General features: G+C 31.8%; 2 protein-coding genes across 2 annotated transcripts; one reads left to right on the top strand and one right to left on the bottom strand.

Moving 5' to 3' along the window:
- Positions 1-8,158: 8,158 nt before the first annotated feature.
- On the top strand, positions 8,159-9,700 carry LOC112776655 (uncharacterized). Its single transcript, XM_025820884.3, has 2 exons — positions 8,159-8,759; positions 9,182-9,700. Exons 1-2 carry the CDS (start codon positions 8,289-8,291, stop codon positions 9,548-9,550), a joined length of 840 nt encoding a protein of 279 aa, XP_025676669.1. The 5' UTR covers positions 8,159-8,288; the 3' UTR covers positions 9,551-9,700.
- Positions 9,701-10,486: 786 nt separating this feature from the next.
- LOC112776654 (leucine-rich repeat receptor-like serine/threonine-protein kinase At2g14510) lies at positions 10,487-14,376 on the bottom strand. Its single transcript, XM_025820883.3, has 8 exons — positions 13,555-14,376; positions 12,375-12,826; positions 11,917-12,052; positions 11,741-11,812; positions 11,592-11,660; positions 11,408-11,479; positions 11,054-11,125; positions 10,487-10,969 (listed from the first exon to the last, which is right to left on the bottom strand). The coding sequence occupies exons 1-8, from the start codon at positions 14,172-14,174 to the stop codon at positions 10,915-10,917; spliced, it is 1,548 nt and encodes a 515-aa protein (XP_025676668.1). The 5' UTR covers positions 14,175-14,376; the 3' UTR covers positions 10,487-10,914.
- Positions 14,377-15,128: the final 752 nt, after the last annotated feature.

Here is a 15,128-nt window from a genome sequence, read left to right as displayed (position 1 = left end):
ACTCTCATTTATGGCTAATTAAATTTAGAGGACGAAAAATGCATAGGTTGCTATATACATATTCATATTAGGACGCTGTTATGCTATGCTACCTTGGGTAGCTTACTTGATTCTGCAGCTTGAATTTGCCAACATTATCGTTGTTTTATTTTCTTCGTGTATAATTAAAACTAAATACACGATGACCAATAGTTAATATACTAATATTATTCTCTTAAATTGCAGAAGAAACAAGTTGACTTATATATATATGTTATTTTCAAGGAATGATATAGGTCATTTTCCACTAGCAAAATGTAATTTTTTTTATGATTTAAAGAGTAAATGTCTTTTTCGGTCTCTAACCATTTGTTAGATGGACTTCCCACTTCTTAAGAAATTTAAATATTTAAATTGGTCTCTATCTACTTTGATATATGTATGTTTCAATCCCTGGTTAGAGACCGAAAAGGGCATTTACTCAAAGTAGATAGGGACTTGAACGTACATATATCAAAGTAGATAGGAACCGATCTGGATGTTTAAATTTTTTAGGGCGTGAGAAGTCTATCGAACAAATAGTTAAGGACTGAAAATGGCATTTACTCGTGATTTAAATAATCTACATAAAAAAAATTATAAGTAGATATATGGCACAAGAGGGCATAGTAATGTAACTCATTTTTTATTTATTGATAGACTCAATGACAATCTACATCATTCAATTATATTCTTTGCAGCTAGATTCAATTGGGAAAATGAATATTTTCAGCGATGGAATGCTCCATAATTGTCACAAAAGAATAACACAGAATTTTCAAGCTCAATTCTATTATAATATTTATATAGCTCATAAAAGAAGAAAATGCAACTTGACCTAAGCCTAAGCATTTGTCAATAGTAAAAGAGTGATTATTTATATAAAAATGTCTTTATGTAGAGATAATAATAGAAAATTATTAAATATATGGCATATTTTACTAAATTACTTAATGTAACATGTGTTTGCACCTTAGTTATCAGTATATCACTTTATTATAAATTAAAAAGATCTTAATATAAGTAGTCATTGTTCAAAATCACACAGTCATTGAAGATATTATTCTTAGAGGATTTCATTTAACTATAAAAATAAAAGCAATAACCCAAAATGTTCTTTGATTTTTAGATGGTATTATATAACAGTTGAAAAATTTTATTTGAGCATGTCAAGTGTTTTTTGTTTTTTAAATTCATGTCAAATGTTCATATCAGTGCTTATCACAGTCAATTAATTAAAATTTAAAATTAAGAGGATTCATTTTCAATCTAAGATATGTTCATTTTCTCATTAATTAATTTAATTTCCAGCAAGAATTGAATTGAAAGGATAGATGAAACAAGATATCATGATCAAGGGGGTTCGGTACCACACGGCAACCAAATTGAGTTTCATTTGATTATGTTCTAACTTTTGACTCTAAAAAAAAGTGACAATAACGATCCCTGATCTGTTATTAAGGGTGGCAATATATATTTTATTCAGTGAGTATTTAACCCGATTTAATTCGGTCGAATAGGATTGTCAAATTGATCTACAGCGGATAGGATAGGATACGGGTAGAATTTTTGTGAGTGTCGAGTTGGGTGCGGGTTGAGTCTCGACTCTATCCGACCAGCTCGCACCCTATATATGTATATATTATATACTTATATAAAAATATATTTTAAGTAGATCATTAATCACTAAAAGAAGATCATTAATTGATAATTGAATACTTTTTTTATATAAAAGTAAGTTATATTTTTAATTATCATCAAGTTATATAATAATATTGTATTTTTTAGTAATCCACGGATAAAGTCGAGTATCCGCGAATTAAAAACAAGTAGAGTTAGGGTTGGGATATTCTCAACTCACAGATAAAGTAGAGTTAAATTTATATAAAAATCTTAACATGCGGGTAGGATTAAAGTTTGATCCAAACTCTACTCTATCCTACCCTACCTGTTACCACCCTTCTTCCCAATGATCATACATCACATATTCAATAATTCAATAATAACATGTGTATATGTATAAATCAATATAATTTTCCACCATTTTCCTTCCAGAAATCACGTATAGCCATACAGATGGGAAGAAGAAGAGAGCCACGAAAATTATATTCATTAAAGAAAACGAACGTGGCATTTACACATCATGAGAAATCAATCTTCCGTTGCCTAATTTCTTTTGTGACATTAATCAAAAGTTGACATCTGAAAAAAACCCATGATAATATTACTTTCATGTTACATTTCATAATATATTATCCACAATTTTGTAATTTATATAACAAAATTGAGTAACCATAATTTTAAAGAGAAAATGATTGGGAGTTCTGATTTATTCGTTTAATTATCTTTTTAACCTCTAGATAAAGATTTATTTTTTTATTTTTTTTAAGTTTTTTAAAAATAATATACATTTGAATTTTTTACTTAAATATTAGGAGGATAATTTAAAAAATAAATTAAAATTCTTAATTTTTACTCATGCATACCCTGTATAACCGTCATCTCATATTCTCATTCAATGATAAAACTAGAAAGTAGAGAAAGGAGCTGGGAGAAGAACAAGAAGCATTTTAATTTATTACATAAAAAAAGTTGGTTTAAAATTGATTCAAACCTGAGACCTGGAAAGAATGCTGGTTTAAGCTTTCAGGCTTTAATTTTGAAGTGAAAGTCTTATTAATACTGATTTTGACGTATAGCAAAGGTCATCTACCTGCCTAAATATGCTTTTAATTAAGCTAATGTCACCATTTTCAAACTTAGATTTTCCCTCGTGTAAGTTGCGACTTAATTATGTTGTATAATTTGATTTGATTTATTCCTACTTAAGATTCTAGATGGAAATTAGAAAGTTAATGTATATACTTAAAATTATGTAGAACTTGTCTCAAAATTTTTAGCTATATTTTGTAAGTTACAATAACTTATCAATAAGGAATTCTCAGAAAAAGGAATAAAGAAGATAACTCAAATATGTATTATTGTGTCTAAAATGTTTAAAAATATCATTCTATTAATAATTAACAGAGACTAAAATAGAGCTAATTATTCTAATTCTGGTGATAATGTTAGTTTTGTTTGCGTCATCTGAAATTATAATGGGTGTTAGCAAATTGATTGGAAATAATTGCGAGTAATAGTATTTTTTAAGAGAAATTGTTTGCATGTTATTTGTGAGACAGATTGTATAGAAGCATTTAATCTTATTACTAATTATCAAGATGGTTTTGGATTTATTGACACGTTGGTGTCCAAAATAAGAAATATAATGCATTGGAATTAGCATGTTAACTTTCGTTTGATTACAAAAGATATAAATACAGTAGCAAATATTATGATAAAAATGACAATGAAGTTATAACTTCATCAAGTATAGCTTCTCTCTTCTTAGAAGGAGATCGAAAGTAATTTTAAACGAATTATCCTTCTGTTTAAGTAATTTCTGATATTTGTTTTTTTTAATTAAATTATTTAAAAAAAAAAACTAAATATATAAATCATAGTGACCTTTTATATATTGCTTCATCCCTTATCCCTTTTCCCTTTCCCACACTACTCTAATTGTAGCCCGGTCCATTATTTTTAACTAGGTGACGTGCTCCTAACAAGCCTGCCTAATTACATAATCAAACAATTTGAAGATGATGGAGCTTAATTTTTTCCAAATTATGTACCATAGTGGACCCAATCAATGTTATATTGTAGTGTCCATTTGGGCATTCCCTGCCAAAGTACCAATCATTAACCTTGACCAAGTCCACGTCATCTTCTTAAACACCAATAATAATATAGGAAAAATTTTAAGTATGTCGAGAACACCGGTATTCCAGTTATTTTACCTGTTGATTTTAATTAATATATATTATACATTTTTTTTATAATTCAGATTAATGATTAAAATAATTGGAACACCAATATTTTTGGTACACTTAAAACTCTTCCAGTAATATATATCTACAATTTACTCGTATAAAAAATATATTTATATAAAAATAATAATTAAAAATAGTTAAATAATTTGATATATTTAATAAAATTATTTAATATAATAGATGTTATAAGACTTTAACTATTATTTTTATAAAAAAATATCTTCGTATGAATAATTATCTTTGTAAAAAAAAAGTGGTTTTATATATTATTTTTATAATTCATTTTCTGTTTTTAATGAATATTTTTTTTTATTTATCATTTTCCTTGTTTGAGCAATGGAAGTAGTACAGAACTACAGATAATCACTACTTTCATAAAACAAAAAGTTTATTTTTAAGGATACTTGAGGAAAGCCTGTCCTAATAAAGTAAGGCAAATATTTTCTTAGGCATTAAATTATGATTAATAGCAAGATTATTAGACCAGCCAAATAATATAATATAATAGCCCTTGCCAACAAGTAGTCAAATCAGAGGACTGCTCTATATATCTATTCTCTTTTATTAATAACAGCTGTTATTCATAACATGAATTCTATTAAATATGAGTATGCTCTTATTGATCTAAGGTCCCTTCCTTGAATAAATGCTTTAGCTTAGGTGTTATTTTTGGATAGAGAAATAGGGGAAAAAAATATACTGATTAAACATTGAAAGCTAAGAAAAAAATAACGTCATGTCAATAATTAATTCATCCTAAATCTAAATTTCATTAAGAATTTATTGTTAATCAATAAATTATGAGGTACTTGATCAAGTTCTACTAATGTGGTGCAAAATATATTTCAACCAAATTAATTAGTAACTAGACCCGTGCAATGTGTCGAGAGATAGATTATTTATACTATATAGTATATTTTAATAAATATTATATTAAAAATATTTTAGAGAACATATTATAAATAGATTTTGAATTTATTTATTTTTAAAAAAAGACATAGGTTATTTATATTAGAGTTATACAAAACTGTATTTTTTTTTTTCATTTTTTGATTTGCATTAATGGCTATACTTTGTCTTTTCTTGTGGTTTTTTTGTTTGTAAATAATAAAAAAAAATAAATAAATGAATGAGAATGAAAAACATAAAAAAATATTATATTAAATTTAAGAAATTTTTTACAATTAGTACGAGAGATTAAGAAATGAAGAGTAGTAAACATGTGTAAGTTGTAGAATTTAAATACTTGTAACTGAAATTTTTTATAATTATTATTATTATTATTATGACACTTTTAATGTATGTTTATTGCATTTAATTAGTACTTGATGTTTCAATTGAATAATAATAGATAAGGGTTTTTTGTTTTAATTTTTTAAAAATATTTTACTAAATAGTGATCGGTTGATTTTCACATTGTAGAGAGAGTTGATATCAGCTTTTATATATTATAAATAGATATGATGGAATTTTAACACGTTTGTTTCCTAACACCTAAATTATATTCTTGATTTTTACCTTTGATTGAATTGGATATCTAGAAAGATGTCACTATTATTTTGTTGATTGTAAAAAAATGATGAGAGGGCATTTAGCAGAGTCTGTGCATAAAACTGTAGCTGTTTCTTTCCCTCATAAAAACTTAAAACGTGCATAGTGCAACTAGTTTCAGATTGTTGTAGTTCATGTTAATTCCAAAGCACCAAAAGGACAAAGAAAAGTGTGGTCCCTCTCTCACCCAAAGCAAACACACATGCCTCACTATCCCATATAAGATGAATTGGAAGGTACTATTCAGTTCTTGTTACATAACTCTTTTTTGATGGATACCCTGGTTACATAACTCTTTACTCTTGTCTGTTTCATGTATCATCATGATCCATTCTCTATGGGGCCCTACTTTGAGTGAAACCGTTGGTCAAAATGCAATGTATTGCATTGCATTGAATTCATATTTACACCATCATATGGTGCTACTCTCTGAACAACCTCAACAGTCAGAGAATGAATTATTTTTTACAACTGTCAAAAAACAACTTTTACTGTAAATCACATGTTGAGAACAATAACTTGGGGACCTCAAAGGCTAAAATTCTTGCCATAATAGTGCTTTTTATTTTAGAGAAAAGGACAAATAGGTCCTTAATCTTTTGATCCGCAGACATTTAAGTCCTTGACCTTTTTAAAATTTGGACATATCGATCCCTCATGTTCACTTGGGTCTGTCGGACTTATCGAAAAAATCAAACGTAACTTCTGTTGTACTGACTTGGTTGATACGGATGCATACGTGAGAGAATTTTTAAAATTGAACAAATTAGACTCAGGGATCGATATGTCCAGATTTTGAAGAGGTCAAGGACTTAAATGTATTTTTAAATCTTCAGGGACTTAAATGTCTGCGGACAAAAAAGTTAGGGATCGATTTGTCTTTTTCTCTTTATTTTATATGAATAATTGATTAAGTAATTGATTTGATGTGTACATAGTTGCTAATGTAAAAGCATTGACTAATTGGTGTATTGATCAATCATGAGATGCCTTACACTAAATTAAACTGTGTTGATTGTGCTAGAGTTTTATACTAATGTGGTAGAACTTCTTGCTTTTGATCAAGATCAGCAAATATAGTTATCCTTATAAATTAAGGACAAATCACATGTTTAAGTTTTTGTTCTTTTTCACAAACATTATGCTGTCATTTTACATTATTGTGTAGTTCAATTATAGTCCAAAGCAGGACCACAGAATACACAAGGATAATGTTAATGGGAGTTATACAAAGGCTTGTGCTATTTAAATACTAAAAAGAGTAGCTATTATTCATACACTGGTTTTATTTTTATATATATCTATTATCTCCATACTTGAGTTTAAAAAATGTATAAGTAAACATTAATTTAATTATTTAAGTACTAAAAGGCAAGCAATGTGTAATAATTGAAAGATTTACCCTCCAATGTTCATTAGCTGTCAAGAATTAATTAGAGCCTGCCCAAATCTTAACAGAAGCTTTTTCAAGAGCTGGACATGATCACACACAACTTGTTTCCCTTTTCTTAGGACAATAAACTCAACCCCATGTTGGAAATATAACCAACTGGACCAGCTGTGACCAACTTATTCTGAGGGTAACTTGGTCATTTTCACCAACATATGTTCAATCTTTTAACCTTGTTGTCACATGCCCAAGAAGCTACTTTCATGTGGCCACATGCTTGAGGCTTCTCCCATGTTATAGTTCCTTCATGCAGGGTTGGGTCAAATTAAAGCCTATGTTTCTTTGACTAATAAGGAGTAAGGAGTGTAATTTTTTTAATGTATATAATTAGGATCCTTAAGGTCATTTGTAAAGGCATTCTTAATTAATGGTTTTAGTTTAAATAATATGATCCCCTTCTGTCTTTTCTTCTGTGCTCTTCTGCAATGTATGTGGAGGCCATTACAAGCAATGTGAAAGAGAAAATGCCTGAAATCTGAATACATTCACTTGATCTGCAAAATGTTTGCAATTGATAGCAGCACATGATTTTGTCATCTCATTCAGTGAGATAATATTTTGATGAAAATTATGATATACTATTTTCTTCACTTTTCTTTTTTGAACAGTTATTAATAAGAGAATCTAATATTTGTAATATATTTTCAACCAATTTATTAACTCCTTCCACCCATCTCATCATATATAGTTTGATCTATTGCAATTTCCGAGTGACACTGACAATACTAAAATCTTTTTGGGAGTGAGTAAAAAACTAGTATAGAATTGATTAAGATTCTTGCTAATTAATGCTCTCCATAAATTTGAAAATTTTTACTCTCTTTCCCTCCTCCTTATCATTGAAAGAAATATATAAAATGTTAAATTCATAGAAATAAAACACTAAATTAAAGCATGCAGAGCAAGAGTGTAGATACAAGTGTTTAGACTTGCATTGCATGCAAAGAATTAATAATGATAAAATGCTTTTGTCTTTTACTTCCCAAGGCTTCCATGTGCTGTCCCTATATTCTAAACAGTTTCATAGGTCACCTGTTTCTGGTTTGCTAGACCATTTCATTTTTATAATCTCACCGTTCTGACAGTAGTTAAAAAAAATGTGATTAAAAATTTAGTACCCATATATATAATTCTTCATTTTTAGTGATAAGATAATGACCCAAAAAATAGTCACAAAAATATTTCTACTACTCTTAAAAAGTTAGATGTGACATTAATAACAGTCTCTTCTCCTTTATAAAATCACAATTCTCATGCATATGATAAAGCACAATCACAATTCATCACAACCCTCAAGGCTAGCCACTACCACACCAAACTCCTAAAAAAACTGCAGCATCTACTCTTTCTTTTGTTTTATTCTTTTTTCTCTTCCTACCCCAGAACACAGACAAATAATGGTATCTCTTGAGTCTGTTCCCAGATCCATTGATGCACCTTCAAGCCCCAGAATATCTTTCTCTGCTGAGTTCTTAGATGAGAACAACTTCATCTCCATAAGTCCAAACCCTGAGTATGAAAGAGATAATGAAGAGAAGAAGGAAGGTGCTGCAGAGAGAGGAGGAGCAAAGAATAGTAATAATAATAATGCTGCAGATTTTGAGTTCCTCTCAAACAATGTGAGCAACAACAACAACACAGTGTTAACTGCTGATGAGCTTTTCTTTGAAGGGAAGCTTCTTCCCTTTTGGCAGATGCAGCATCTTGAGAAGCTAAGCAAGATCAACCTCAAAGCCAAAGAGGGAGAAGAAGAAGAAGATGATGATGAAGATGAAGAGTTAGAAGAGGAAGTTGTAGTAGTGACCAACAACAACAACAGTAGCAATAACAAGGAAGAGAGTAGTAGAGTGAACTGGTTTGTGGATGATGATCCTGTTAGGATTTGGTTGAATTAGTCCCACATTGCTTAGGATAGCAAATGGAGTGGGTGGCCTAGGCTATAAATATGAGGCTAAGTTCTCCATTTGTTTTTGCACCAGTCAGAAACACTTTAAGCTTGTATCTGATTTTTCTTTTCCTCTGTACTCTTTGATTAGAGAGTGTTGTGAGGTGTAGTTAGATATTTGCTTTGAAAGAGTGTGGGTGTACTGGGGTGCCGGTGAGAGAAAGAAGTCTATGTGTTGTAACAATTTTCACATAGTGATATTCTCTGGTTGTCATTTGACAACGGCCGTGGTTTTTTCTCCGGTAATTGGAGTTTCCACGTTAAATTCTTGTGTTGTGATTGTGTCTATTTTATTTCTCTGTCAAAGGTGTTTTCTCAAGGGGGAATTGTGTCTTATTCCCAACAGATCCATCTCCAAGGCCACCAAAGTGCACTATTCTTTGGAAAGAGTTGCTGAGGTTGAAGAAGCAACGTGCTTCTTCTTCCTTGTCACCTTCATCTTCTTCCTCATCTTCATCATCTTCTGCAAGTTCACTTGGTGATGTAGCAGCAAAAGAAGGAAAAGAACAAGGATCATCAAGGAACAATAATAATAATAATAATAATAATAATCATAAGGAGCAGCATGTGAAGAGGATCAAGAAAGGGTTAGAGAGAACAAGGTCAGCTACTATTAGAATTAGACCAATGATTAATGTTCCAATTTGCACCCAGGTCAAAAGCAGTGCCTTGCCACCTCTTTTTCCACTCAAGAAAGGAAGATTAGAGAGGTAAAAAAACAAAAGAAAGATTTTGGAGTATTCATAAGTTTGTTTAGTTTGATCCTCCTTATTAGTCCTCAGAGTTCTTCTCAAATAAATTTCCTTATTTGTTTTTATGATCAAATTATGCTTTCATGCTTATTAGGCTAGTTGTTAATTTGGGTGGATCTGAGAGATTTAGAATGTAAATTCTGACTTTTGTATAATCATATGGAATGTGCATTCCCTTGTGATGTCACTAGAGGCCAGAAATATTTGATGTTCTGCATGTGTGGGTAGCTAATTAGGAAAGAAGTGGGGGTCATCTCACATGATGGATGCAGAGTTCCTCAATAAGTGAGTCCCACATGGCTGCTTGATCTATCAGCCTCAAAGATCTGATCAATCGACACAATATTAATGAGTGAGTGGTACAACAATTCAGTTTTCATATGGTATTCAACTTCATAGTACCTCACTCTCCACTTTTCTTCAAAGCAATTTAGCTTTATACTTGCCTCACAATTTACAATTAGAAAATGCTGTGCACTAAGTCAACACACCCCTTCTATTAATGGCAAAGAAGCCCTTCTTAATTTATGTCAAGCATTTCATAACAAAATCAGAAACAATTTCATAGAGTGACAAATCATAGGAATCTTTTAATCTTTTACATTGACGAAATAGACCAAGACCCTATAACTTTGAAAGTAGTACAGTAAGTCAATAACAGAATATAATCAAAAGTGAACAAATGAAGATTGTAAATAGAAAGGTGTACAAGAGAACTGTGGATAAACTTGGTTTTGCAAAAATTAATATGTCGATTAGTAAAAACTAAACGGACTAATGAGTTATATCCACATTTCTCTGGTTACATAAGATGAATTGATGTATCTTGTTTGAATGTGGAAGAAGAGTTAAAATATGAACTATTTCAGTTTTGTTTGATTACAAGAAAAGAAAAATATGCCAGACAACTATATCTCAGGCTCTATTTTTTACTTTCACAATAGCAAATACACTGTTGTTTAGGGTGTCTTAAGTATCCGTTCCCTAAGTTGTACCCTACAATTAGCAGAATACAAACCAGAATGACATACAAAGTATGGGAAACTGGCATCTCATGGACAACCTTAAAAAAATATTGAATAAAATAATGAATAATTCCTATACAAGGATATTTAAGATAGAATTTTCAGGTAAGATTCGAATTTTCAACCGGATTGAGAATCTAGCTCGAAGAATACAAGATAAGGCTGAAATGAAGTTTGATCTTCAGTTTGAGGAGTCGAAATCGAATCATTTCCACAAAAATTAGAAATCTAAGGACAAAACGAATCAAAAGTTCTTCACAAGAGTATTGATCTTGACCACAGAAGGCACTGAGCAAATTCCTCAAGGTGCTGGTGCTGGTGCTGGTGCAGATGATAAAAAATTATTTCCAGACGTTCTGTTATAACATGCAGAAGTGAGAAGTCGGTGAGACAACAATTTTGAATCCCGTGACAAGAAAAGATAAATAGGTTTTAGTTACCTGAGGTTCAGCCCTGGTTTTCCAATAAGGTTTGATGGAACTTGACCTGTCAAATTATTGTTTTGCAGAAATCTGCAACAGCCAAAGAGGGTCTAATCAAGAAACAACAAAGAATAGAAAAGATAAAAAAAACTATAGGGACACTAAATAATGGAACTGAGCAGAAACTGGCAGATTTTCCTCTGTAGAGAGGATGACAGCAAAGACTCTCTGAATGGTGATAAATTGTACTATTTTTGGGCCACACTCATGTAAACAACGTAGTTGTACAGGGCTGACTTAAATCAGGATTCAAGAAACAACACAAAAAACCAGTTTAATTATATTCTCTTGTATAAAGAGGACAGAGCTTACACTTCATGCAAAGTGCTGATGTTCCCTAGGGATGAAGGAATCTCTCCGTCGAATTGATTGTCTTCCAAGTGCCTTTAAATACAATAATAATATCCAGATAGTGAGCTTCATGGCATGAATACATCAAAGTTCTCTGATTTCAAACATTTAGATCATGGAATTGCATACAAAATGAGTTACTTACAATGTTTCTAACAGTGTTAGTGAACCTAGGTCAGGAATGTGCCCTGACAAACTGTTATTTCCAAGCCAGCTACAAAAAAGCAATGGTTTTCCAATTAAAACTTGTAAATACCAGATTCAATGAACTGAGATTTAGAGTTAAGCACCTACATATTAGTCAGAGCTGTCATATTGGCAACAAAAGGAGACAAAGATCCTGAAAGCTCCATACTTGTCAAATTTCTGAAAACAACAGGAAATCATAAGTAACATCATTTACGGAGTACAGTAACATTGGAACTGGAAGGACAAAGTATTGTGCCATGACAGCTCAACTCTGTGCTTACAAAGTCACTACTCGAATGCGGGGACCCGTAGAACATGTGATGCCAGTCCACGCGTACTGCTGAGGCATACAAGGATCACCATTCCAATCAAGTGGAGGATTTCGGAGGCTCTTTTTTATCCTTTCCAAAGCAATAACTGTCCAAAAGAAAGTTCCCATTCATAAACCCTTGCATGTTCAGAACTAACATATTAATGCACTACAATTATGTGTACCATGCTACACCTTGTAATGATTACATTCCATTACTACCACAAGACCAATTTGGAATTGCAACATTTAATTCATAAACACTGTTTGGATGAGTGAAAGTAAAGATCTGCAATATTGTTAAACAGCATTGTCATTGGAGAAATATTTCACCTTTTCCTCTTATTACCTACTTTCTTAATTCTTTGCTATTAGATATTCTAGGAGAACCAAGGTTAATTAAAGAAAACATGAAATCAGAAGATATACCATCTCGAGTTAAAGTTCTTTCCCCAAGAGACAGCACCTCAAAAACTTCGCCAGCGTTGATTAAGGGGCCCAAGGATGAATTAGCAGTAGGGGTCAAAGTTACAGTTGTAGGACCAGAAAGAGGCCACTGGTTGGCAAAGACAACAACACCTGATGAAATGGCATTCAAGTCACGGAAATATGTTATACCATTCACACTTATGTTAAAGATTCTTGATCCTGCAGCGTCATCAGCAAAGTATAGGGCGACATAGTATTTGGAGCTCGGAAGTGATGCCGGAGGCCATCTCAGTTCCAATGATTCCAACTGATCAGATCCTATGTGTGTCTCAAATATCTTAAGAGGAGGAAGGTTCCAAAATCCAGAAACAGAAACATTGTCAGTGTTTCCTTTGGTAGAGTTACCCTGCCCATAAGGCTCCCATATCCGGTCGAACTGATCATCAGGATATCTGATACTCAATTATAGAGAAAAACATCATCAGCAATAATGAGGAATGGAAAGAAAAATAGAACTACAGGTAGAGAGAAAGCAAACTTTGTAAGGGCCTGTTTATTTATTATATGAACAATATAATTTTTTTTTAAGTAAAAAAAGATCTTATTGAAAAAGATAAATTGTAGCTTCTAAAATTTTTTTTTTTTTTCTAGTATCTTTACTATTAAAAATTTATTAAATGCTTAAGAAAAGGAAAATTTTTTTTTTTTTCTGACAACTTAATAACATCCAAACAAGCTCTAAATCCAATAAATTAATGATCATACATATATAGTTTCTATTCAATTCATATGCTTCATAAACTAACTTCTTAAGTTGTAACCTTTCCCAGCTCATTCACTCACTAGTTTCTCTTCTAAACAACTGTATGTAACATATATGGAGCCAGATAATCCAATGCTATAGCTGGACTTAATTATAAATAGGATGTTAGTACTACTATTTTCTCCTCCAATTATTTTTCTTCTCTTTGGTTACCCTCTCTCAGTTCCTCTGCAATTATACAATTCTTTCACGAATTTCTCAATCTAATCCTTAGTTCAAATATGGAGAATTCCACAACAAAGCATCCCAATATTTCCAACAACTTCACAATACAACTAAATCATCATAACCAATGATTTTAATCCAAGGCATATAAATTTTTTTATCACAATGTTAAAAGATAAAAGAAACACTCACCGAATTGGTGATCCTGAATATCCAAAACTGCTCCTTGCAACCAAGCTAAGTCCAAATTTGGTGAAATCCGTGGTGTTATAAAGAGAACCTCCAACAATCAGAAACTCCAAAGCAGATATGAAGGGATCAGAATCCGTGTAATTATTGGACCCAATACAGAAGCTCATGTTCTTGCCCTGAGCCAAGAACACCCCTTCGTAGAGCGTAGAGTTTCCATTGGCATAGTCAATGGTGGTGTTGACCACGGTCCAAAGTGTTCCGTCAACGATCTGGACAAAGACCGGAGGGGAAGGGTGATCGGGACCGTTCACAGCTCCGTAGAAGTACGTAGACCGTAGCAAGTACTTTGCACCGCGATACACGGGAACACTGTAGCAGTGCTTCTTCACCTGATAATTGAAGGACCTGACGGTTGCAAGAGTGGGATGCAAAACAGAGGGTGTTACGTTCTTTGGTGTGCCCGTTGAGATATAAGCCGAATCGGAAATCCATTCACGGCCATCGATTTTGGTCCCCGAGAGCGCGCCGCAGTTAAGGGAGTAACCTTTGGGGAATGTTTGAGAGGAAGAAAGGGTGAAGAGGAGAGGTAAGAGGAGGAGGAGGAGGTAGAGGAGGCGCATGGCGGTGGAGAATGAGTGAATGAAAGAAAAAAAGAATGAGTGGTTGAGTGCTGAGGTGGGTTTTGTTAGTTAATAGTTGTTGCGTTAGTGTTTGAAGGAGTCTTTGTGAAAGGAAGAAGAGGAAGAAGAAAAGAATATAGCTGGAACGGGGACGCGGGAAATGAAGCTTACTGGTCAGAGTTTGAGAGACGGCACTTGTATTGTTTGTGGTGCTTTCGTTGGAAATATAAAAATAATAATAATAAAAGAGGAATACTAGGAGCCCAATAACTTTTGTGATTTGTACCCATCAAATAGACATCGATGATGATTTTAATGGTATGAAATTGGTGCGAGATTTCATCCAATAACTCACTTTTCTTTACTGGTTACATGGTGGATAGAATTTAAAAAAGTTGCTTATCCCTATATTTTTCCATAATAAAAAATACAGCCGGTTGGGGTAGAGAGCATTATCAATTAGTGGGATTTGACTTTTATCTTTGAGTTGGTTTAGACCCATCCGTTGCTTTTCTATAATCCATGTATAAGATTGTAGATTGTCCTGTTTTTTACTTTCTTATACCAAAAAAGGGCTTAATTTAACAAATGCATGGTTCAATGATGAAATACAATTAAAACTATTCAAAGTAATTTTATTTTTAAATATTTTTATTGTACCTTTAATTCAGTACGAGAAGAACTAATTCATTACAAATTAGATTTTTATCTAAGAATTTATCGTTGACTAATAGATTATTATATATACAAGACGAAATTTAAATTTTCGATGTTTATTTAAGTAAATTTGTGAACTAACTATTAGATTAAGCCAAATATTTTTTTTGTGGCTTTTGATAATTTGATTCTTAAATTTTAAAGTAATCTTTTTTTAATATTTTGATAATATATTTTTAAAAACACTTTTTGAAATAATACTATAATCACTATAGCTATCCTAACATAGGTATATGA

Source organism: Arachis hypogaea, chromosome 19 (assembly GCF_003086295.3).
Source record: "Arachis hypogaea cultivar Tifrunner chromosome 19, arahy.Tifrunner.gnm2.J5K5, whole genome shotgun sequence".
NCBI lineage: Eukaryota > Viridiplantae > Streptophyta > Magnoliopsida > Fabales > Fabaceae > Arachis > Arachis hypogaea.
This window is presented reverse-complemented; position numbering and strand designations above follow the sequence as displayed.